This window comes from Patagioenas fasciata, chromosome 27 (genome assembly GCF_037038585.1).
Source record: "Patagioenas fasciata isolate bPatFas1 chromosome 27, bPatFas1.hap1, whole genome shotgun sequence".
NCBI lineage: Eukaryota > Metazoa > Chordata > Aves > Columbiformes > Columbidae > Patagioenas > Patagioenas fasciata.
The window spans coordinates 3,124,680-3,148,256 of record NC_092546.1 but is presented as its reverse complement, the minus strand read 5'-3'; the positions used below and the strand labels follow the sequence as shown (position 1 = coordinate 3,148,256).

The following is a 23,577-nucleotide window of genomic DNA, read 5'->3' as shown; positions in this document are numbered from 1 at the left end:
GAAAAAACCAAGCACTTCCAGCAGGTCCCATGCTTTGCCTCCGTATTAAGCAGAATAGTAGTGTCATAATTTTGTCCTTACAACTTCTGCCTGTGCTCTGGAGGCTCAGCTGCACCCACATCTCCCAGCCCTGAGGTTCCAAACACCGACACTTCACAGAAGTAACGCCAACCGTCTCTCGCTGGAGACAAAGGCGGGTTCTCGGACCAAATCCACCCTCAGCCGCTCGGCTTTAACCCCTCCGGGTGCTCACGGGGAGGACGCCGGGCCGGGCTCTCCCGTCCCACGTACCGGGCCAGGAAGCGGCAGCTCAGCCGGGCCGAGCCGCTCCTGCCCGGGGCACCCGGGCACCGGGCCGGGCACTGCAGGGCTGGCGCGGGCTGCCCCGCTCCGCCCCGGCCGTACCCGCTCCGCCCCGCCGGCTCCGCCGCTTCCTCGTGTGCCAGAAGCCTCCGGCGGGGCGAGCGGTGCCCGCGGCCCCGGGCCCGTCCCGAGCACCAGCCGCACCGAGCGCTCCCCGGGCAGCGCATCGGCCGCAGGTAAACCGGCACCTTCCTCCCCTTCCCTTCCCCTCCCGTCCCCGCCGCGGGAGGCTGGAGGGCCGGGGGAAGCCGTTCCCATGGGGCCCGGCACACGAACCGGAGCCGAAGCCGAGGGGCTGCGGGCGGGGAGGCGGCGGGAAGCGGCGAGAGGAGCGGGGCGAGGCGGGGGCGCAGCGGGAGGAACGGCCGCGGGGGGCGGCCGAGGGAGCGGCTGCCGGTTCCAGCGCCTGCCCGCCCCTTCCCTGCCTGGTCCTGCCCTCCTCTTCCTTTCCCTACCGCCGTTTCACTGAATGAGAGGTTTCTGGAGAAAGTGGAAGCAGCTTCCTCCCGGTTCGGCCTGAACTCGTGCATTAGGCAATCAGAGGATTTTTATGAGATAGGAAGAGAAAAAAATGAAATTATAAAGTTTCCCCAGTTGAGAGCTATTTTGGGCATTCGCTGGCGCTCCCTTTAAATAGGGAAAGCTTTTGCAGCAGCCTCAGTGCCTGTGAGTGGAGTCTCTCTGGCTGCTGTGGACCCTCCAGACTCCAGCTCCTCCACTCCAGACAAGTTCTGCTGTTTAATTTAAGCCCGGTCAGAGGCCTGTGGTGAGTGCGGGGGTTTAAGAAGGCTCAAGGAATAGATGTGGATGGAGATAGAATGTCCATGATCACGTTAGGCAGTCTGAGAGAGGATACATGCGGGTTATCAACCCTGCGCTTGAGTCCTCAACTGCCCATCGCAAGGAGCTCACGAGGCCCCTGGAACCAGTTGCCTGGAAGTGACAGACACTTGGATTTACCTAAATAATTAGTTCAGCGATTATTTTAAACCAGTTGTAATTAATGTGAGGATTCCCTCAGCTCCCCACATTGCTATTTCCAAACACTGCCCTGTGTTCTCCTCGCAGATTCCCCAGGACACGGACATCCCGGTTCTGAGAGGAGCCCCTGAGCAGCAAAGAACCATCGCTCGTGTGGTACCTGAAGTGTGACCAGACATCACAGGGGAACAAACCTTCTCTCCGAACTCTGTAATATGCTTTTTCCATCTATGCTGCTTTGGTCCATCACCTGGGCCACCAGCTGAGATGGCACAGAGCGCTGAGCTCCAGCCAAACTTTGAGGACGTGTTTAATTTTCTATCCCAGATGCCAGAAGATAAAGTCCTCAGCAACACCAGCACGGAGGCTCAGGGGGTGACGCTCAGCAGCATCCCAGCTGAGGAGCAGGAAAACCACAGCTCTGCCATCAGCAGTGGCCCAGGTGATGAATTCCAGATGCTGAGATCTCACGAGGACGTAGTATTTCTCCCGACGGCCAGCCCAAACTACGCGGTGAGGAGTTCCCCGGTGCAGATTAGAGGCAAGTCGGACCTTTCAGGCCCACGGACCCTGCATTCCTCAGGGAGTCCCTCGCTCTCCAGCTGCTTCGAGGTCAGCGCATCGCCGACAGTTGTTTTTGACACCCACGAGCGCGCCCGCCTGCCCAGCCGGCTGTGCGAAGGGAGCACCGGCGCTGCTGGACAGCCTGACGGGGACAGACAGAGCCATGGCCTGCAGGAAACAAGCTGGGCCAGCAGACCCAGCTCTCACCCCGGGCAGGACACGGGTGCCCAAGTGCCCTGGCCAGAGGTTCTGCAGGTCAGTTCATGTCGCCCAACTCTCCCCATTCCTGAGATGCAGGTGCCCACGCCAGGTGCTGTGAACCACCCTGAAGAAAGCAGTGATGTTTCCAGCACGCTGGCAGCAGAACCTCATGTACCAAAAGAATGCACAGACAAAAAGCAAGATGGAAATGAATCATCTACAGGCCTTCCTGACTTGAGAGCTATAGTGGATCCTGGTCCTCCCCACACGTCCATGAGGGACTCATACATTCCAGCAGGCACTTCTAACTCCACATCTGCTCCCATTTCAACCTGTTCCCTTCCTCCTACTACTTATTCCTCCTCCTCAACCCTTCCCTCTCTTCAGAGAGCTCCTTCCAACTTCTGTCCCCCTCCCCTCCACTCATTGCCCTGTCCAGCCTGGCCTGCTCCTCTCCAAACTGAGGAACCAATGCCCACATCAGAGCCAGACAGTGGAGAGTTGAAGTTCTACACTTTTGTCGTCCTACACGCTAGCGAAGATGAGCTTGTTGCCCAGCGGGTCAAGAACCTGCTGGAGAAGATGGGTGTTCCTAACGGTGCCATGCTCTGCGAGGACTTCTCCATCGCCGGCCGCAGCCGTATCACTTGCTTCCAGGATGCTCTGGAAAACTCGGCGTTCATCATCCTTCTGCTGACCAAGAACTTCCTGTGCAGCCAGTGCAGGTTCCAGACAGACACTGCTCTGATGGAGTCCATCCTGAAGCCATCCAAGCGCGACTCCGTCATCCCTTTTGTGCCCAAGGAGAACCCGCTGGAGCGGAGTCAGATTCCCAGCGTGCTTGGCACCCTCACGCCCCTGGATGAGAACTCTCCCATGTTCTCCAGGACTGTGCAGAACACCTTCAAGCCCAGTAGGATCAAAGAGAGAAAAGACATGTGGGCTCTGATGCAGAGAAGGAAACTGCAGCTGTATGAGGAGCAAACTCGGCAGCAATTAGCTGCTCTGAACCTGGGCTCCCTTCCCCAGGTGCCTCTATCAGCAACACGGCCGCTACTGCTGGAGCAATCGTCCCACCAGTGGGGTCCCCCCACTGGGCACCCCACGCCTGCCCCGGTGGGTCCCTCTCCTGTCCAACAGCTCCAGCTCCCCTTGGGCCACTACACCATGACAGCGGGTGCAGGTGCCACACACCTCATCATCCAACACGCCCGAATGGTGCAGATCGGGGACCACAACATGATGCAGGTGGAAGCTGCCGCAGCGGGTGCACAGGACAGGGATGGTGACACCACTGGTGCAGCAGGTCAGCCAAGGCCAGACACTCAGACTTAATCTCAAACCCTAGATTATAGCGATTTTTCTGGGACTGGGACTACTCTTATTTCTCTGTGGGTAAAAGGTGCTGCTTTCCTGGAGCACAGGAGAAAACTTCCCTCTTTGTTGCTGGACAAAAGAGGTTGCATCCTCCTGAAACTGCTTACCTTGTTCTTATTTTCAAGTAACTGAGAAAATGATTTTCCTGATTTTTGGAGGCTACTGGAGGGTTTTATAAATAAATTTTAATTAATTTATTTGTTTCTCTGGTTCTTTCCTGTAGAATTAGCAAAGGGGCAGTCTGGGATATCAGGAAAGCTCTTCTGTCTGTACCTCTGGGGTGCAGGGAGATGGCACAGAAGGTTTGTTTCGTAACCTGCTGCTGAGCAAACCATTTGAGGGAAATGGCTGTGCCACCATCCAGCGAGACCTGGACAGGCTGGAGAGCTGGGCAGGGAAAAATTTAATGAAATAGAACAAGGGCAAGTGTAGAGTCTTGAATCTGGGCAGGAACAACCCCAGGTTCCAGTGTAAGCTGGGGAATGAGCTATTAGAGAGCAGTGTAGGGGAAAGGGACCTGGGGGTCCTGGGGACAGCAGGGTGACCATGAGCCAGCACTGGGCCCTTGTGGCCAGGAAGCCAATGGTACCTGGGGTGGGTTAGAAGGGGGTGGTCAGTAGGTCAGAGAGGTTCTCCTGCCCCTCTGCTCTGCCCTGGGGAGACCACACCTGGAATCTTGTGTCCAGTTGTGGCCCCTCAGTTGCAGAAGGACAGGGAACTGCTGGAGAGAGTCCAGCGCAGCCACCAAGATGCTGAAGGGAGTGGAGCATCTCCCGTGTGAGGAAAGGCTGAGGGAGCTGGGGCTCTGGAGCTGGGCAAGAGGAGACTGAGGGGGGACTCATTCAATGTTTACAGATATAGAAAGGGGCAGTGTCAGGAGGATGGAGCCAGGCTCTTCTCAGTGACAACCAGTGACAGGACAAGGGGCAATGGGTTCAAACTGGAACACAGGAGGTTCCACTTAAATATGAGAAGAAACTTGTTCCGGGTGAGGGTGGCAGAGCCTGGCCCAGGCTGCCCAGGGAGGTTGTGGAGTCTCCTTCTCTGCAGACATTCAAACCCGCCTGGACCCCTTCCTGTGGAACCTCAGCTGGGTGTTCCTGCTCCATGGGGGGATTGCACTGGACGAGCTTTCCAGGTCCCTTCAACCCCTGACGTTCTGGGATTCTGTGGATTAACTCATTTACTCTTTACAGTGTCTGTTGGAATCCTTCGAGTGCTTGGATTTCTTTCATTTCCCTATTTTCTCTCCTCCTCGTCACCTTTGGTCGAATAGGTGTTGTGTTACTGCGATTCCTGTCACACCGCACTTGCAGCCACCAGCACAGCCCCTCCCCTTGGGAGAAAACCCAGACAGCACAGCTTTCTATTAATACATGTCACGCAAAAGCAGTCAACTGGAAGCTGCTTTAGCTTGTAAACAACCTTCACACAGTCACATCAGGTTTGTTGGGACGGGAGAAAGGGAGAGGGGAAGACACGCAGCAGAATGTAAAACACCACAGGGTTGTGAGGGGTTTTTTAAGCTCCGCGTGTGAGCTGAGAGGCTCAAAGGTTAAAGGGAGCAGCCGCCACTTCGGAGCCACAGCCCAGTTTGAACCGCAGGTTGTCCCACATTTTCAGGGCTCTCTTTGCTGGAAGATTTGTCACCAGGGCCGTGTTTTCACCACGAGAACGTGTGTGTGCCTGTGACCCTCTTGTTGTCCCCCAGTTTCTCTGGGAAGCTGGGAAATGCTGACACAACATCTGCATCTTTATGCCCAGGCCGCTTTCTTCAGAAATGCTGATCTTACAGCATCAGGAGGCTCCAGACACAAGACATCCATCCAAGGGCCAGCTCCACGAAAACCTCAATGGATTTCTTAACGTTTTGCACTTCTAAAGAAACCTGCTCATGAGGCTTTATCGGCAAGAAGGCCCGTTACCAGTATTAGGGAGAGAAAAGCACATCTTAGGTTTTAAGAAAGGAATAGAAGGCAGAGATTTTGTTCGTGGGGTGCACAGAAGGGCTGTAGCCACCCCCATGGAAAAAAACCCACAAAACCCCTTCACTCTCTGCCCAAGATAATTATTTGGATAACAAAATCATCACTGAAACGTTTCAGTGCTCCCCACAACTCCTCGTTCTGCCCCACATGCTGGAAGCTGGCCCGGATCACACTCACAATAAATGCAGACTGTTCACTGTAATTACCCCTAAATTCATGCAGCGATTTCTCCCACCCAGTAATTACTATCAACATTTAAGTGCTGGCTCCTTACTACGTAATTAGATTATTTCTGTGTTGAAGAAGAAAATATGTAATGCCTTTTTCTAGCACACAAAGTATTGTCATCCTTGAGGCTTTTCTCTCCCCACTTGCAGTGCCCACAGGGAATTTGAGTCAGCAGAGCAGCAACTTTTCACAGTTTCATCCACATCAAAAGATAAGACAAGGTGTACAAAGTGGTGCTTCCGTGTCAGCGTTATCCTTTTCCAGGGGAAATGGTTGCAATTGCAGCACAGATGAGCTTTGCCCAGGAATAAATTCAGATAGAATGAAACAATCACAGTATTTCGGTACCCACGAGTGTATCGGCCCTAGGAAACAAGCTGAAAATAGAAGCTTACCAGCAAGAAGTCCAAGGCACTTGCGTTCTAGCAGCCATTTTTTGTTTTATTATTTAAAGTTAAGAGCGCTCAACAGCTCACAAGTTAACAAATTCCATTCCTGCAGTTTAGTTCAGGTTTCAGCCGCAAGGAAAATATAATATAGAATGTAGCTAAACTAACTCTGCACTTTACAGCTCAATAAAAGTTAAGCCTCCTTGCTTTATAAATAAATGTTATAGTTAACACTGCAAAAATGTAACGGCAGAGCTGCGATACCTTGAAGGGGCAGAGAGCGTCGGATTATCGAGGCGTATGGATACGCTGGCTTATAAATACAAGTAGAGAAGCTTCAGTAGCATATAGCGCATGGTTGTTCTATCAGCGTTTCTGCTCTCCCAGCCCTGACCTTTCCCAAAGCTCAGCGGCAGTTGCTTCACCCCCAACTGTGCCCTCTCCACCCTGCTCGGGGCCAAGAAATGAGCCCCCGGCTGCCAAGGCCCCGTCACTCCCCTGCAAGACCATAAACTGCTGGGACAGCAGCGTGTTTACCAGCGCTGCCACCACCGAGGAGGGCTCTGCTCATGGAGGCGAATCCCTCCCATGAGACCATGGGTTTCAAGAGAAAAACAAGTTGTGTGCAGATCCTAATGAAAGAAGGGAGCTTGCCCAACCAGTAGCCAAAGAAGATTTCAAATTCCGTCTTTGAAGTAGCACCCTCCTCAGTAAAGTTGCAAAAAAGAATTAACAGCCAAACCCAGATGCTAACAACTGCCTTGGTGTAGGTTTTCAGGATGGGGTAATTAACAGAGCCCACTGGGCTGATACTAATGAACCTCAGAAGAACAAGAAGGCACCTTGAACTGTCGTTTCTTTCTTCCTTCAGACCACCCTCATGCAAACATGCCACCAACACTCACTTGCTTTAATAACCCTCCAAGCACCACCCACGCTCCAAGTACCTCTCATCCTAGAGGGCTTGTGAGAGCCTGTCCCCAAAAACTGGTTCCAAGTGCTCTGGTTTGGCTCTGAAACCTGGATCCATCCACACTGCGCAGCCCAATCCCACTGAGCTCCGGGATCTCCGTGCGGAGAAGGGAGCGAAGGTGCACAGAACGGGCAAGCTAAGGGCCTGAACATCATGGTAGGGTTTTGTTTGTAAGGTAGCAGTTTCTCCTCCCCATTCATAAACCCCAACATCTATCAATGAAACTATATAACCAGAACTGACCTTACTATATCTTACAGGGTTGAAGAAGTCTTGCAGCATAGATAGGGCCTGGCTCTAAAAGAGAAGAAATAACCCAGCTTTATGCACAATCATTGAAATCTCAGGCTTTTAACACCACTTGCTACTTAACCAACCAAGGCAGAACCAACGAAACCGTCATCAGCACACCCAGCCCTACGGCCACACACAGGGACGGCCTCAGAGAGCACAGGCCACTGGGCTGTGAGACTCGATGTCCCAAATCTGAGAAGGGGGTGGGGAAATAATTAGTTGGAAGGTATTTTATTCCTCACTTGCATTGCTATCTGCTCAGTATTTGGGATGGGAAGGCGAGAGCACGTGTGTGATGTGTAGCTGCTCCAAAGCTTAATGCTGAGTTAATCCAGCACTAAGGGGAGAGGTGGCGGGTCCCAGGGAATCTCCGTTTTCCGTCGCAGGACAAGGCGGTTGGCAGGGGAAGGGGCAGGGGCTCCAGCCTTCTCTGAACACAGCGCGCTGGAGAGATCTGGTACCCGGAGACACCAACCACAAGGGACAGCGGGAGCTCTGCAGCCTCCTCCTCCCCTGCCCCTGCGTGTCAGCTCCACGGCGACACACGAGGACAAAGCTCGCAGCCCATCTCAGCACAGCGATGGCCTTCGGCACCAAGGTGAGGCTGGCCTGAGATCTCAGGCTTTGCGGGGTGAAATGGGTGACAAGCAAGGCTGAGGATGTCACCTCTCCCTAGTGCAGTTCAATGAAGGCTTCCAGCTCCTCGGGGATGAAGCCCTTGTAGGGAATCTTGTGCTTGTCCAGGGCGCGAGCAGCAAGGCACTGGAGGGTGATGTAGTTGAAGGGCTGCATCATGCTCTTGGTGAGCAGCTTCTCATCCAGCAGCTCATACGCCGTCTGCTTGAAGGCGTTGGTGGCGTCCATGTGGGCTCCGGCCTCCATCAGGGCGCTCATGATCAGCGGGCAGTTGTTGCGGGCGGCGACGTGCAGCGGGGTGTTGTTGTCGTAGTCGCGGCTGTCGGGGTCGGCCCCGCACTCCAGAAGCAAGTTGACGACGTGGAGCGACGGGAACTTGCCCACAGGGTAACGTCCCACTGTTGTGGTATCTTTGTCCACTGCCATATGCAAAGGAGTGAAGCCGTTCTTGGCCCGGGGGCTGCACTTTAGCAGGCGGTAGATAGTCTGGCGCTTCTGGTGTTCCTGCTCCGGGGTGCACTCTACCTTCTCCAGCAAGAAAACCAGGTGGAGGATAATGGCCAGCGTCTTGGTGAACTGCGCCGAGTCAACTACAGGGTCCTTGCCGTGCACAAGCGCCCTCTCCACCTCCCGGACCCCTTTGCTCAGCACTCCCATCAGGTCCGAGAAGCCCAAGTGAGTAGCTAAAGTGCCTTTGGAGCGATCCTGAAGCACGTAAGAGAAAAGCTCGGCAAAGGAAAGGAAACTGCTGGCAGTCATGGGGCTGAGAGGCTCCAGGTTGCCTTGCTGCATGTCCAGAGCGTATTTCCACAGGTTAATGCAGCGCTCGAAGTTGCCGGAGTCGGCGTAGACCGCTCCTCGGTATCGGATGTAATAGGATGTGTCTGGGTGGGAAGGGCCCAGGATGCGCTCTCTGATCAGCAGCGCCTGCATGCGCATCTCGTCCGGATCCGTGATCAGGGCTTCCAGCTCCTCCAGAGAACTCACCTCCCGGGAATAGTCGTAGGCCAACACCAGCTGCCGGGGCTCGGGTTTGGGCAGGTACTGCCCACCCTCACACCGAAGCTCCATCGCCCTTCGCCAGTACTTGTGGGCTCCCAAAAGGTCACGTTTCTTATCCACAAACGTAGCCCCCAGCAACTCCAGCGCTTCCACAGCAGCCTCTCGAGTGCAGAACACGTTCGGGACCTGCTGTTCATCCTGACTGGAAGCTGAGGCACAACACGTCTCTTCATCGCAGCCCTGAGGGTTTTCCTTGCCGGCGCTGCAGCACCTCTGACGGCTCCCACCTGAGGCACAGGTCCCGTTTTGGCTCCCCGCAGCCTCCTCCTCCTCCTGCTGCTGCAGCCCCCCTTGGATGAGGTACTCCACGATGTTGGTGTGGCCGGTGACGCTGGCCGCGAGCAGCGGGGTCATGCCGTAGCCGTCCTTCTCCATGCGGGCTTTGGAGCGGAGCAGCAGCTGCAGGATCTCCAGGCTGCCGGACTCAGCGCAGTCGTGCAGCGCCGTGTTCCCCTTCACGCTGCGCCGGTTGACGTCGGCCCCTTTCTCCAGCAAGTACCGCGCGATTTCCCGATGCCCTTTGTAGCAAGAAATCATCAGGCAGGTGTGTCCGTGCCGGTTGGCGACTTCCAGGTCGGCCCCGCGCTCCCCGACCAAGTAGCGCACGATGTCCAGGTGCCCGTCGAAGCAGGCGGCGCGCAGCGGCGTGGAGTTGGTCAGCGTGGTCTGGTTCACCGAGGCGCCGTGGTCCAGGAGGCTGCGAACCACGCGCAGGTGCCCGGCGGCCGAGGCGGCCCAGAGCGGCGGGGCCCCCTCGATGGTCTCCCCGTCGAAGCTGACCGAGCCGCCCTCCTCCACGCGGGCCCCGCAGTGATCCAGCAGGTACTCCACCACCTCCAGGTGGCCGTGCCGGGCGGCGATCAGCAGCGGGGTGCTCCCTCCCCCGGGGCCGTCACCCCCGCCCGGCCCCGCCGTCAAGGCCTCCAGCTCCTCCCGGCTCCGGCTGCCCAGCAGCTTCTGCAGTAGCTTCAGCTTCCCATCGCGGGCCGCGTTGTACACGGCCGTGCGCAGGTCCATGGCGACCGCAGCTGGCCATGGACCGGCTGCTCCCCCCCGGGGGAAGGAGCCCTGCGGGGCCAAGCGCCCGGAGAGAGACCCCCTCACCTCAGCGAGCAACCTTCAGCCTCCCCGCCCGGCCGCCATCTCAGCTTGTGAGGAGAAACAAAATGGCGCCCGCGCGGCCGCAGGGGCGGGGAGCGAGGAGGACGATGGGAAATGTAGTCCCGCGGCCCAGGTCCCCCCGCGGGAGCGGCTTCGCGCGGACTCGGTTTCCCGGCAGGCAGCGGGAATGGGGTCGGGCCGCCGGGCCGCGCGGGGCACTCTGGGAAGTGTAGTCCCGCCGTGCCCGCGGGGCCGCCCCGCCCCGGGGATCCCGGCAGCGCCCGCCTGCATTTCCCAGCGCGCCCCGCGCCGGGTCACGCAAGGGCTGCTGGGGCGGGGGGGCGCAGTTCGCCCCGTCCCCGCTCAGAGCGGAGCGGCCGCGGGTCCGACAGCCCGAACAGGACCGGGGGAAGAGCCCCGGGTGCGTGAGCCCCGGGGTGGCCCGTTCGGTGCGATCTGTTCTGTCAACGTTGTTCTGTAACTTCGCGGGTTGTGGGAATTCCACGGGAGGTTCGATTTCTGTTAAATTCCTTGAACCGGTTGAACTTCAACCACAACAACTACGCGTGTGCCCTTCCGACGTGGTTTTAATTTAATTAATGTAATCAATTTGGATTTGTAAGAACTTGGACAAGACGCGCTGGAGGCAGCAAACCCGGATTTGTTCCCTTTGGTCCCTGTCACAGCACAAGATGTGCAGGTTTCTCTATTCCCAGATGATAATAAACAACTAGAGCCAGGGAAAAATATTCAGGACATTAAATAACCTGCCTTAGATTAGTGGAGCTTCAGTTAGCAGAGCCTATTTTTAGGGCATAAGTTGAATTTAAGTGGCTCTAATCTTTATACGGGGAATTGGCGCAGGGTTTCTCCTGTTGTGTTGTATTTATAGCTGTTTATTCTCCTTTCCAGGGAAATAAGATTAGCCTCGTTATTCCCATTATTATTCTCCTGTCTGTCATTATTATTCAGTCCATCCATCCACCCATTTCGTTCTCGTCTGGAATTACCCAGGATTATCCTACTAATGCGCGTTGCCTGCGCCCAGAATATCGCTTTTGTTGCTAAGAAACTGCTTTTGCATAACAGCGTGGGCCTGATTTTCACCGGAGACGGAGCCGCCGCCACCGGGTCCCCACCAGCCCAGACCCCGAGGTGCTCGGGGACACCGCGGCTCTGTGCGTGAAATTAAAAGGAGGAAAACACGTCATTTTCTCCCGCACGTCCACGCTGTTTCCTGCACGCTGGGATGGCCGCACGTGCTCCCATTGAAGAGAAGCTGCCAAATTAGTGAATACGGTGATTAAGTTATAAAAGACGTACCCGTCGTTAACCAATTGACGTGAGATAAATGCCTTCTGACCGCCTGCAAGATGAGAGGATGTTTGTCAAGTTTTAGATCCTTCTGCACTACAAGAGGGAGACAGAAGATGAAGTGATACATTGTTTGGAAGCAGAGTGCTTGGTTTATATTTAGTAATTAATAGTAAGTAATAATAACTACTAGTAATAGTAAGAAGCGAAACAATTGTAACTAACATCATAAATTATTTCTTAGTATAGATGTATGTCAAAATCTTCAAATATTGTAATGCATATGTAATAATTATGTGAATATAGCAAGGCAAGAGCATCTAGGCATTGGAGCACTGATGGAGGATGATCCCCAGAGCCCCCCAGCGCTGATGAAGAATGCCGCTTACCAGTATTAATGACTCTGCTGTTAAGTTTATTTCTGCATTTCACTGTGTCCCCACCTCAAACGTGCGAACACACACCTGTGATGGAGCACAAAGTGACTTCTGATGAGTTCACAGCCATCAGCACATGTGGGCTGTTTCAGTGCTAACGTGTGAGCCCTGTCTGTGCCACAGCTCGCACGGTGTGAGCGTCTAACGGCCCAACACACGCACGGGCTGTTTTCTGCGTCCCCGTCCCCGCTTGGCAGCACCCGCGTGTGAAACCCGCGGCGCTCGGGCTGTTTGTGCTGCGGGTCAGGGCGCAGACACGGTGACATTTCCTCTCCCTGCTGCTCTCTCGCGTTGCCATGGTGATCAGATGCACTCGCACTTTTATCTGAAGTATCTATTAACTACAGCTTCCTATTAATTTCTCCTCCGTAGAACGCATGTGGAATTCACCAGATCACCAGGTAAGCTTTTTAGGTCCCAAAATTACACGGGAGCCTGCCCCCAGGTCTTGGGCGGCTCTTGGAAATATCACAGTGTAAAAGCAGCTGATTAAAATGTTTGGGGTTTGGTTTTTGGGTTTTCTCCACGAATAAAGAAACTGCTTAGTAATGAGAAAGAGAATAAAGAGCACAAGGGGTCATGTCACAACAGCCTCTCCCTGTAGATCCGGGAATGTGAAACGTACTCACACCTCAGGATCTTGTCCCCAACCCAGCTCTAAATGGATTATTTGGTCTTGGAAATCATCAGATCATTTTGGTTGGAAAAGACCCCCAAGATCATCAAGTCCAACCATTCACCACCCCTGTCCCTGCCCCATGTCCTGAGAACCTCATGTCCGTCTGTCCAGCCCTCCAGGGATGGTGACTCCAGCACTGCCCTGGGCAGCCTGTTCCAATGCCCCACAGCCCTTTGGGGAAGAAATTGTTCCCAGATCCAACCTCAACCTCCCCTGGCGCAACTTGAGGCCGTTTCCTCTGCTCCTGGCGCTTGTTCCTGGGGAGCAGAGCCCGACCCCCCTGGCTCCAAGCTCCTTTCAGGCAGTTCAGAGATCAGAAGGTCTCCCCTCAGCTCCTGTTCTCCAGCTGAACCCCCAGGTCCCTCAGCCGCTCCCATCACACTGGTGCTCCAGCTCTCATGTCCCCCATTTACACCACGTCCTCCTCCAGGCCCCGGAGGCTCCGCTGAAGGTTTCCTACAAAACGCAGATGAAGCCCCCGGCACTATTCTGAGATTATAGAGGAAAATTAAATACCCACCAGAGGAAAAGAAGATAAAAAATGAGACATTTTGACAGGGCTGCCAGATTGTGTGGCAGGAGGGTTAATTTTTTTCGAAACTGCCATTTCATTTTCCCTTTCAGACAAGCGGAATTACGCAGTTCTGGCTGCTGCAGGAGTTGCATAATTTTCTTCAGAGAAATAATGACAGGGCACTTAAAACGCCAGTGAATGGATGGCTGAAGTACCAGGCAGAGGCTTGAGAAATCGAGGCTGAGCCCTCACCTTTGCTGGAGGCTCCTTTTGTGACCTTGGGCTGGTAATTTAATCTTCCTGTGTCTTATTTCCCTGCCAATAACATGAGAATAATAACTGCTCTTTATCCGTCTTGCTTATTTAGACTCCAAACTCAGAATTTACAGTGTGCATTTTATGCGCTTATGGGGCAACCATAGCCAAAGAGCTCCAATTGGTGTTAAAGTGTCTGGGACAAGCATAATATACAATGTAGATAATAATAAATGGGCTCGGATATGTGGTTTGAACACTTTCAGCACGAAAGGCTCAAGAGTTCCTAACCCATCGTTCCACGTCTCAAAATGTGGAGAAGTTTGTGCTAAGAGTTCCAAAAGCACATAAAGAATTCAATAACAAAGTCCACGCTGATTTATTGAATCCCTGAGCTCCTTCTGAGAAGCACGAGCAGGTAATTTAGATGCCCGCAACGTTCCCGGCAAGGTCTCTGTGCCCAGGCTGTCCCCGCACTGAGGGGCGGCCGCACACTGAGCCGAGATCCTCACTTATTCCAATTTAAAATGTAGGTTTGCAGGCAGCCGTGTACCAGGTTTTTACCCATCTCTGCAGCTTTTAGGGGTTTGTCTGATTTCCAGAAGTCAGAGGAAGGTGACTCCTTGCTACTATGCCCAGTGAAGACAAGATCTTCTATACAGTTCAGCAACTACATGAGAAATTTGCTGTAGAAAGGGAACAATTCTAAAAATAGCGAGAAATGGCACCATGACATTAGCAGGAACAATGACCCAATACCCAACTTGCCGCAGGGGCTCTTGTCCTGTAACTACCTTCATCATTAAGGCTTGTGATGACATTATTTGCTGCGCTTCTACAGGGCATGAGGCCACAGCTCCCTGGAAGGGAGGATTTTGATCAGATGAACGGGCGGGAGAGACGCGTTGGGTAACACTAAATCAATGGAGTTTCATTTACATTGGACACCAGCCTGGCAATTCCAACGTTAATGGTTGCGCTGCTGCCCTCTGAATTTTTGTGGCTTTAATGTCTCAGCAGGGGGGGGTGGAAGAAAAGGGGAGCGCGAGTCCTTCTTGCTTATGATCTGTAGGTTTTTTCTTTCATGCCTCACCAAAGGACGGTGATTTGTACCGTCGTTAAATCCTTTTGGCAATGGGTTTCCTCGGATAAGTGTCGCTCTGCTCCCGCCTCGCCGATTATCTAAGGTGATAATAGCAATAGTGTCTTTGGATCCCTCCCTCTCCCGAAGGGAACGGACAAAAGGAAAATGGTGAGGGAGCAGGCTTGGACATGAGCTATGTTGGCATTTGTGGTGCCACCAATTGCCACACAAAACCCACGAGGGACATAGAGACTTCTCGCTAGAGAACTAAGTTTCCATCTTCCTAAAGAGCAGGGATGACTATTTCCTTCTCCAGAGGAACCGCAGACTGGCCTAAGAAGCAGCAATAGGTCAATGGACACGGAGGAAATAGATCCTGGGAGTCCCGATTGCTGCTCAATACCAGCTGCAAACAAAGCAGCATTAGGACCCGCTAAGAACCTGGGTGTTGTTGACCAGCTTTGAGGATGGTAAAGTACGTTTGCGAAGTGCAAAGCACAGATTTGGAGGGCAGTGAACTGTCTTCTCCAGCTCGCAGGGAATTGTCCACATAGGGGTCCGGTTTCAACATAAGGGACCTCGTTGAAGGTAAAGCTGAAAGGAATTGGGTTCCTAAATCACATGTGCCATAATAGCAAAGACAAGTGTGCAACGCTGAGCATGTCCTGTTTAGGTTAACAAAGCAAAACACAAACAAAAAGCTTTAAAGCACCAAACCCCCAAATTATTAAAGACATTTCAGTACTTACTTTTACCACTGGCCTCAGCAGGATTCTGGAGTTTCATTTTCACACCTAAATACCTTTGAGAATAGAGGCTCTGGGTGGTATTGAAAATTTGCCTTTTTCATTTTCTGAAGCCCTGTTGGAAGCAAAGGGCTGGACATTCAAAGCAACCCCCCCTGGGCATCAACGTACACACAGGGTCTCAGACAAGAAAGAGCTGGAGGTGCTGGAGCGAGTGGAGAGAAGGGAATGGAGCTGGTGAGGGGCTGGAGCACAAGTGTGATGGGAGCAGCTGAGGGACCTGGGGGTTCAGCTGGAGAACAGGAGCTGAGGGGAGACCTTCTGATCTCTGAACTGCCTGAAAGGAGCTTGGAGCCAGGGGGGTCGGGCTCTGCTCCCCAGGAACAAGCGCCAGGAGCAGAGGAAATGGCCTCAAGTTGCCCCAGGGGAGGTTGAGGTTGGATGTGGGGAACAATTTCTTCCCCAGAGGGCTGTGGGGCATTGGAACAGGCTGCCCAGGGCAGTGCTGGAGTCACCATCCCTGGAGGGCTGGACAGACGGACATGAGGTTCTCAGGACATGGGGTGGGTTATGGTTGGACTCTGATCTTGAGGGGCTTTTCCAACCCAAATGGTTCTATGATTCTAACACACACTTAGCTTTCAGCTCCGGAGCGGCAGCATTGTGGACGGGTCCCGCATCGCGGTGGCTCCCGCAGCGAGGTGCAGGTCTGGGCTGGGTGGCAGGCTATGATTTGTTGTCACCTTTATAAATCAGAACAACAAAATCACTAGTCTTCCACGCAGAGCCAGACCCCCGAGAGCCGCGCTTCCTCCTCAGGGACATCCTTCTGCCAGCCTTCCTCAGTTCTTCTCATTCTTTCCACGCTTGTTTCTCATTTCAGGGATGGATGCGGCCCTTTGCAGTGAAAAAAAGCAACAAAAACCAAAGAAACAAACCCACAGTGTTCTTTGTGAGACTGTCAAATCTCACTATTATAGTCTGTCCGATTTTGTGACTGCACCTTTGAGTTTCTGCTCCATTTACTCACTCAGGAGACTATATATGCCTATAAAAAATCGGATAATGTTTTTTTCAGGGATATCAGAGCTCAGCAGGGTCTCCTTTTTCCTTACCCTATGATAAACTTCTCCAGGAATGCTCTGTCAACCTGTCTATCCCTCCGCTGTATTTTGGTCTGACTAAAATAAGCAAATGCAATATATACTCCAGAACGCTAGAGAAAAGGCATCAGTTAGCAAAGAAAACGATAATGATAGTGCCGGGTTTCCTGGAATCCTGCTGAGAGACTGATTTAAGCAAGAAAAACAAAACCTTTTTGCTGTTTCCTTTCCTCTGAATTTGTTGACGAGCGGTCTTTATTTCACCCCAGGTTTAGTTTTGCGTCCACAACCCGGCTTCTTTCTGTTAATACCTCGCATATGGCACAAATAAGGTGTGACAGGACAATGCTGGCTCACATCCACAGGAAGGATCTCGCTGTATTCTGAGCCAGGTTTGCTTACCTCAGCCGCCGAAATCAAACAAGAGCCGGCGGCCTTCCCGTCCTCAAACCCTGTTAAATGTACTTTTGTAAGCAGCGCTGAAATAAAGAAAGGAAAGGAACAAAAGTATCCTTCGAGCGCCCCGGTTTGCAGAGCTGCTGTGGTGAAAAGCGCCTTTCAGAGATGGAGAAAGGATATTCAGCAAAGGAGAGGGTTTGCGGCTGCGGCAGAGGTTGTGCCCCGCGTAGGCACCCGGTCCCTCCTGCCCTCCCTCCTTCCCTCTCTTTTTTTATATTTTAAACATATGTGCCACTTTAATCAAACTCCAGATGGGTCGTTTCAATCTGGGGATTTGTGCTGCTCAGGAGATAACAGCCCATTGTGCCCGCCGAGGTAGCGAGCGTGTTTGCGATCGCTGCAGCCGATAGCGGGAGATGGCCAGGTGGTCTTATTTAACAGGGGTATTAGCGATCCCGCCATTGTCCGGGAAATCAGATAAACCCGCAGTCCAGGTGTTACCCTACACCGTGTTTGTGTAACCACGTCGCCAACTGCCGAGTGCTACCTGCGCTAAAACAGAGACCAGACGCTGCGCGGTGGGGATAATACCTGGTACAAGATTGCTGACAGCCCCAAACTTCCCAGGGTTAAAGTGCAAAATTTAATCTGAATATAAAGTGGAAGAGTAGTGAGTGTGCACTCCTTGCTCACGCTAAATACGGCTTTACTCTGGTGCCTGCCTGGCCTGGGCTTGGCTTTACTAAACTAAGGCATTTCCTCTGGTCTGTCACGTATTTTCCTCTCTGCCCTATCACCGAGTGTGCTTAAATGAAAACACTTTGGGGGACAAGACAATTCAGTGACCTGGGAAGGACAATTAGAATAGACTGAAATGTAAAGATGAATGAATTTGAGAGAGAGAAGATAGTTTGGGAAGTGCCAACCTGGACTGTAATTTCAGGTGACAAGAACACTTTACAGTCCTTGTTCTGGAACAAGCGACACACCAGGTCCAGGACGGGATTTGTCACAAATTATCCCTAGAAAATAACGTAATAATCAAGATAGGTGAAGTTTGAGCAAGGGATGAGGTCCTCTGCTGGTTTTACACACACGCATTCCCTTTTTGGAGCAAGGTATTTAGCAGAAAACATAAATTCCAGGCTCAGAGGTGTGCGAGACTTTGTCTAGACTTGGAACAGCCAGATCTGTCTCCGTAGGGCTGTATTTCTCCGTGTGACATTTTTCAGGGTGGGACCTGCCACCTCTCGTTCATCCCAGAGATTTCAACACCGTGGACGCTCTTGGCTCCTTGTACCGGCGGCAGATGAACCCCACGGCAGGTGAACCCCACAGCAGATGAACCCCACAGCAGATGAACCCCACGGCAGGTGAACCCCACGGCAGGTGAACCCCACAGCAGATGAACCCCACAGCAGATGAACCCCACGGCAGGTGAACCCCACGGCAGATGAACCCCACAGCAGATGAACCCCATGGCAGATGAACCCCACGGCAGGTGAACCCCACAGCAGATGAACCCCACAGCAGATGAACCCCACGGCAGATGAACCCCACGGCAGTTGAACCCCACGGCAGATGAACCCCACGGCAGATGAACCCCACAGCAGATGGACCCCACGGCAGTTGAACCCCACGGCAGATGAACCCCACGGCAGGTGAACCCCACGGCAGATGAACCCCATGGCAGATGAACCCCATGGCAGATGAACCCCACAGCAGTTGAACCCCATGGCAGATGAACCCCATGGCAGGTGAACCCCATGGCAGATGAACCCCACGGCAGGTGAACCCCATGGCAGATGAACCCCATGGCAGATGAACCCCACAGCAGTTGAACCCCACGGCAGGTGAACCCCACAGCAGGTGAACCCCATGGCAGATGAACCCCACGGCAGATGAACCCCACAGCAGTTGAACCCCACAGCAGTTGAACCCCACGGCAGATGAACCCCATGGCAGATGAACCCCACAGCAGTTGAACCCCATGGCAGTTGAACCCCACGGCAGATGAACCCCATGGCAGATGAACCCCACGGCAGTTGAACTCCACGGCAGGTGAACCCCACAGCAGGTGAACCCCATGGCAGATGAACCCCACGGCAGTTGAACCCCATGGCAGATGAACCCCACGGCAGTTGAACCCCATGGCAGATGAACCCCACGGCAGATGAACCCCACGGCAGTTGAACCCCATGGCAGATGAACCCCGTTGCTCAGAGGGCACTGAAGTTTCTTGGTAATTGTTTGTAGAGATAAGATCTAAACTTAGCTACAGAACCCGGTGAAAATAAAGCCTGGTGAGGGGATTCAGAGCTTAGCCTGCAGCTATCTGAGAGAGGCTGGCTCATCACCCAGAGCTCCCCAGCTGCACTTCCAGCCTGTAAATTAAACAAACAATATTTCCTATATACCAGACCACAGGGATGGCAGAAAGAACAGTGTGGCCTTATTGCTGTTATTTCCTTCGGTTTCAATCTCTGTCCTCTGCCCCACACCTCCTTCTCAGCCCGGTGTTGCCCACTTTACCCGATTTGTTATTTATTACAATGGTTTAAAGAGAGGCAGGGGGAAAAATGCTCAGTGCAAATTATATTTTGAGCTGTTGTGCTTTGCCTCTTTGGCGGACAATAAATCTCTCTGGCATTGCTCCTCCGTATAGGATTTGTCATTAAATGCAATTAAACAAACCCTGCAGGTGTCCATGATCAGGCCTGCAGCAGCCCATTCACAACTGCAATGTTATTATCATCCTGACAACAAAACACCAGATATTTCCTGAGCTCCTCTGATCGATGAGCTTGCCTGACTTGCAACTGGAGGGAGGAGAGAAAGGGGGAACAGAGCGGCTCAAATGCTCTTTAGACTTATTGATGGAAAAGTCAAAAAGCTGCTCGGCAATCAGAGAGAAGGTGGGAAGATAAAAAGGCAGAGGAACGGAAGGGCTGAAAGGACAAAATGAGAGAGGAGTGTTTGGGAGCAAAAAGGGAGAAATGAGGCAATATATCACATGACGTCCATCTACCCAATGGTTTTGTTAATGCACAAGATCAGAATTTAGGAGGCAAGCGAGGTATTTTAGGCATGATTCTTCTCACACAACTCCAGCCGGCTAACAGTTGGGCTTTTAGTGTTAAGTGAGTCACGGCGGCTCCTTTTGCAGCCAGTGCAAGAATTAATCGCGCCCTAAGACACGACTTGGCGGGTTGGCTGACTTGCTGTCCGGGGTTATCTGTCTGTCTCCATTAACTGCAGCCAAACGGTTGGATCAGATATCCAACTAACTGCAAATCCCCCCCATAACAGCCGAAGGATTGGCTTTTGCTGGGTGCGTGTTCCTTTCTATGTGTATTCACAAGGAGGCATGTCCTGGCACAGCTGCCAGGGGAGCATGCGACAGAGGCATTGCTAAGGGTATTTGTAGAAAGCAGACGCAACGATGTTTACACCAGGATTGTTGTGAGCTCTGACCATCCGAGAAGGGGAAAAAACCTCTTGCGGTTCATGTCAACCATTGCGGCACCCACGGAGTCTGTAGGTCAGGGATTCACAGGGGACTGCCTGCCATCGGGTCCACTGAAAGGGTAAATTCTGTAAACACCAGTTCCAATTATTCTGCCTCAATTACTCGCTCAGCTCAGCCTCAGGGTGCTCTCAGGATGAACCTCTTCCCTCTTCTATCCTCACCCCAGGAGTGCTGGGTTAGTCCGGTTGATTGCTGGGGCACACATTGAATCGCAGTGACAAGGGACAGCTTATATTACTGCAGCGCCTTGCAAGTAGTAACACAGAAAGGTGTTTTTAGGTTGGATAAAGGGAATTAACTGAGTAGGGCTCAGTAGTGCATGTGCATATGTAGAGTGTAAGGGATGATATTGTCAGGGTGTTTGACTAATTATGCAAAGGTGCTGTGCTAAGTTTTTATAGCCTCGCCCGAAATGTTCAGTAGGACAAACAGCGGGGAACCCTGTTTGCTGGCATCAGAGGTGAAGTCAGGATTATGGCAGGAGGAGCCAGGGTTTCTGCTACGAGTCTGTGTGTCTAAGGGTGACAGATTCCCCAGACCCTGTGTCTCAATCACTGTGCAGCACTGGGCTCTGGCTCCCTGCTTGCTCGGCCGGTCCAGATTTCTGTACTGAAGAATGTCCTCATTTTCTTACTCTCAAACACCAGAGGATTTCCCTCTTCCACTTTGCATGTGCCTTTTTCCACATAATTTTACCACTTAATCTGCTGGTTTGGGCCATTAGCAAACCAATGTGTGATTATGGAGTGGCACAAGCTGCACTGGTCTGCCGAAGGTGGCAGAAGTGCCCTGATCCTGTGCTACCACAGTATTTGCCTCTCAAGTCTGTCTATGAGTTGTCGATTCACCGGACACACCAGTTGTGGTCCCTGGGTCAGTGCTGGTCTGCAAGGGTGTGGAAAAATGCGCAGCTACCAGGAGTATTTAGGAATAAATCCATTTTGCATGGCTTCTCCTACAGACCCTGGGAACATTTGGGGTGACACTGGCTCAGAACATTTGGGAGTCACGCGTGTGTGCAAAACCAGCAGCCTTACCGGTCCCACGGCCTCACACCTCTCCGGTTTGCTTCCATTTTCTTTGGTTTCTGCCCAGGCTGCTGTCAGACGCATCTGCCGAAATCTGGAAGCATCCCTGGTTCACTCCTCCCGGATGCTGTAGGGTTTGCGCTGGGGCGACGAAGCCGACACAAAGGGATGTGCTCACTTCTAGGAAAAAATAAAATACAAAAGACAAGAGCTGGCATGTCCCGGTGACTGTTAATGAGCGTCGCTGGGACAGGTCTTCAGCTGGCGTAAATGAGCACTGGCTGATTGTAAGTCCGCAAGGACTCAGTGAAACTATGTTGATTTACAGCGCTGGGCCAGGGCTCAGCCTGGCTGGGGAACCCCCTGGAGTTTCCATCAGCGGGTGTGAGCGCGGGGCAGAAGCCGCTGTGTGTGCGAAGGGGTGCGGAAAGCGAATAACGGGAAGGATGGGAAATGCACATCTGATTGGATTGACTCCTCCAACAAAGACCGTCTTATTTTTTTCCCCTTCTTTCCACTTCTCCCCCACCTCCAGCAGCTCCTCTCCCCGTGCTGCTCATCTCCCTTTGTGCACCTCTTACCCGCGCTCTCCTCTCTAAACAGGTGCAGTTGCCACTCAATAGACTTTAATTACCACTTCAAGGGCTCTCACCAGGGTCTGTTGGGAGGGTGGAGATGAGTTTTGCTGAGGATTATGCATATGTCTGTGTTCTTTTTAGTCAGATGGCAATATTGCTGCCAGTCTGTATCCTTCCAAAGATTGTTTCCTTCGTGTCCGCTCTGCTATTGTTAACAAAAAGCAAAACCGCTGATGAAGGGAAACAAAAATCTAACCATTAGCGAGATTAATTAACAGGACAGCAAACTGGGCTGGAGAAAAATATTACGGACAATGTTTAAAAAGCGAGAGTCTCAGCTGGGCTTCTGAAACATTATTTCTGCTTGCAAATGAGAGGCCCCATTTCCAGAGGTGGCGAGCTCGGCGTCTCCTACGATTTCCATGGGAGACTAGCGTGTAAAAATAAAAGTTGTTTTTAACCGCTTTACCTTCTTTTCTGGCTCCGTGCTCTTGCCATCGCAGCGCTGTGAATGCATCCTGCTGGCACCCCTGGGATTCCTCCAGTGAACACGTCAGTTGATTTCTGTCTTCAGCACGGTTTGCCTAGGATGGAGAGTTGTCCCCAATGTTTAACTAGTAACAGAACATTGTTTTTATTATTAAGATCCTCTTGAATAGCCAATCCTGCAGAACGCAGAGCAGAAGCTGACGGCTGTCGGATCTGCTTGAAATGGTTTGCGCAGCGTGCGAGTGTGCGCTTGTGTATAAATGGAGATGCGTACAGATATGTGCTGATACACGCACCGCTGCGAAATAGAGGAGCTGGAAATAAAACAGCATCTTTGGGTACAGGGAAGATTCCCAAATATTTAAAAATTAATTTTGTTTTTGCTCAACATTAACATTCTAATTTTTTTCATAAAATGCAAAAGCAGGAAGGAGAGTGGTTTATAGCAAATCAAGCAACGTTTTCTTCTGCCAAAATTTTGTTTCCCTAAACAAGCAATTCAGCAAAATGGGGAAAGAGTGTAACCAAATCTGCATTTTTGTGTATGTGTTTTCCATGCAACATTTTGCCTGGCTCAGAACAGCTGGGCACAGGGAATCACGGGGTTTCTGGATCGCACTGGCCCCTGTACGGGTCCCTGTGCGTGCACCAGCGGGTGACGCAGCACCAGGCTTGGCGGTCCCCACGGGACACTCTGCGCTCAGCGGTTCTGCGTCGGTGTTTCTGGGTTGGTATCCAGGCTCCTCTCATCCCTTGGGTGTTTGTCACCACACAATGAGACTCAGACGCTGCGCTGAGGTTCTTACGTGTGTATGTGTCTGGACGGTGTTTATTTCCAGGTGACGCTGTCCCATCTGCTCCCAGCTCTGGGCTTCTCGTGGTACCTGCAGCACAAAGACAGATGCAGGATGGACAACACTGGTGGGAAAACGCTGGTGAAAAAGCTTCTGTCCTAAGGTGTCACTTTAGTCCCTGGGAATGTTCTGTTCCTCTTCCATAGGCTGGGAGTGCAACTCTGACCTGATTATACACGATGTAAACGACACCATGGGCTCAGCTGGGACAATTCTGCCCATCAGTACAGGGCCTGTGATGGGAAAAGGAATGGTCATGGTACAAGAGACTTCTCCCTGCACAAGCTCCTCATCTCTATCCACTTTCTCTGGACTTTCTCCTCACCCAGGGGGTTTCATTTCCCTCTTCCTGCAATTTTCCACCGGGAATCGCGCAGCCCCTTCCCCTCCTGTTCCCACCCTCGCAGGCTC

General features: G+C 52.5%; 2 protein-coding genes and 1 long non-coding RNA gene across 5 annotated transcripts; 1 reads left to right on the top strand and 2 right to left on the bottom strand.

Moving 5' to 3' along the window:
* The first annotated feature begins 190 nt into the window (after positions 1–190).
* TICAM1 (TIR domain containing adaptor molecule 1) lies at positions 191–3,683 on the top strand. 3 transcript variants are annotated; one of them, XM_071799541.1, is made up of 3 exons: positions 191–539; positions 1,432–1,554; positions 1,672–3,683. In XM_071799541.1, the coding sequence occupies exon 3, from the start codon at positions 1,672–1,674 to the stop codon at positions 3,442–3,444; it is 1,773 nt and encodes a 590-aa protein (XP_071655642.1). In that variant the 5' UTR covers positions 191–539; positions 1,432–1,554; the 3' UTR covers positions 3,445–3,683. The 3 variants fall into 3 exon arrangements, with proteins under 3 accessions (XP_071655642.1, XP_065714362.2, XP_065714363.2); XM_065858290.2 differs by having other exon boundaries at positions 192–539; positions 1,432–3,683; XM_065858291.2 differs by lacking the exon at positions 191–539 and adding an exon at positions 835–1,129 and having other exon boundaries at positions 1,432–3,683.
* Positions 3,684–6,122: 2,439 nt separating this feature from the next.
* On the bottom strand, positions 6,123–10,229 carry FEM1A (fem-1 homolog A). The gene has a single exon (XM_065858289.2). It carries the CDS (start codon positions 10,071–10,073, stop codon positions 8,031–8,033), a length of 2,043 nt encoding a protein of 680 aa, XP_065714361.2. The 5' UTR covers positions 10,074–10,229; the 3' UTR covers positions 6,123–8,030.
* Positions 10,230–13,719: 3,490 nt separating this feature from the next.
* LOC139825681 (uncharacterized) lies at positions 13,720–16,514 on the bottom strand. The gene is made up of 2 exons (XR_011735894.1): positions 15,190–16,514; positions 13,720–15,034 (listed from the first exon to the last, which is right to left on the bottom strand). It is a non-coding gene; the product is annotated as an uncharacterized lncRNA (long non-coding RNA).
* Between the last annotated feature and the right edge of the window lie 7,063 nt (positions 16,515–23,577).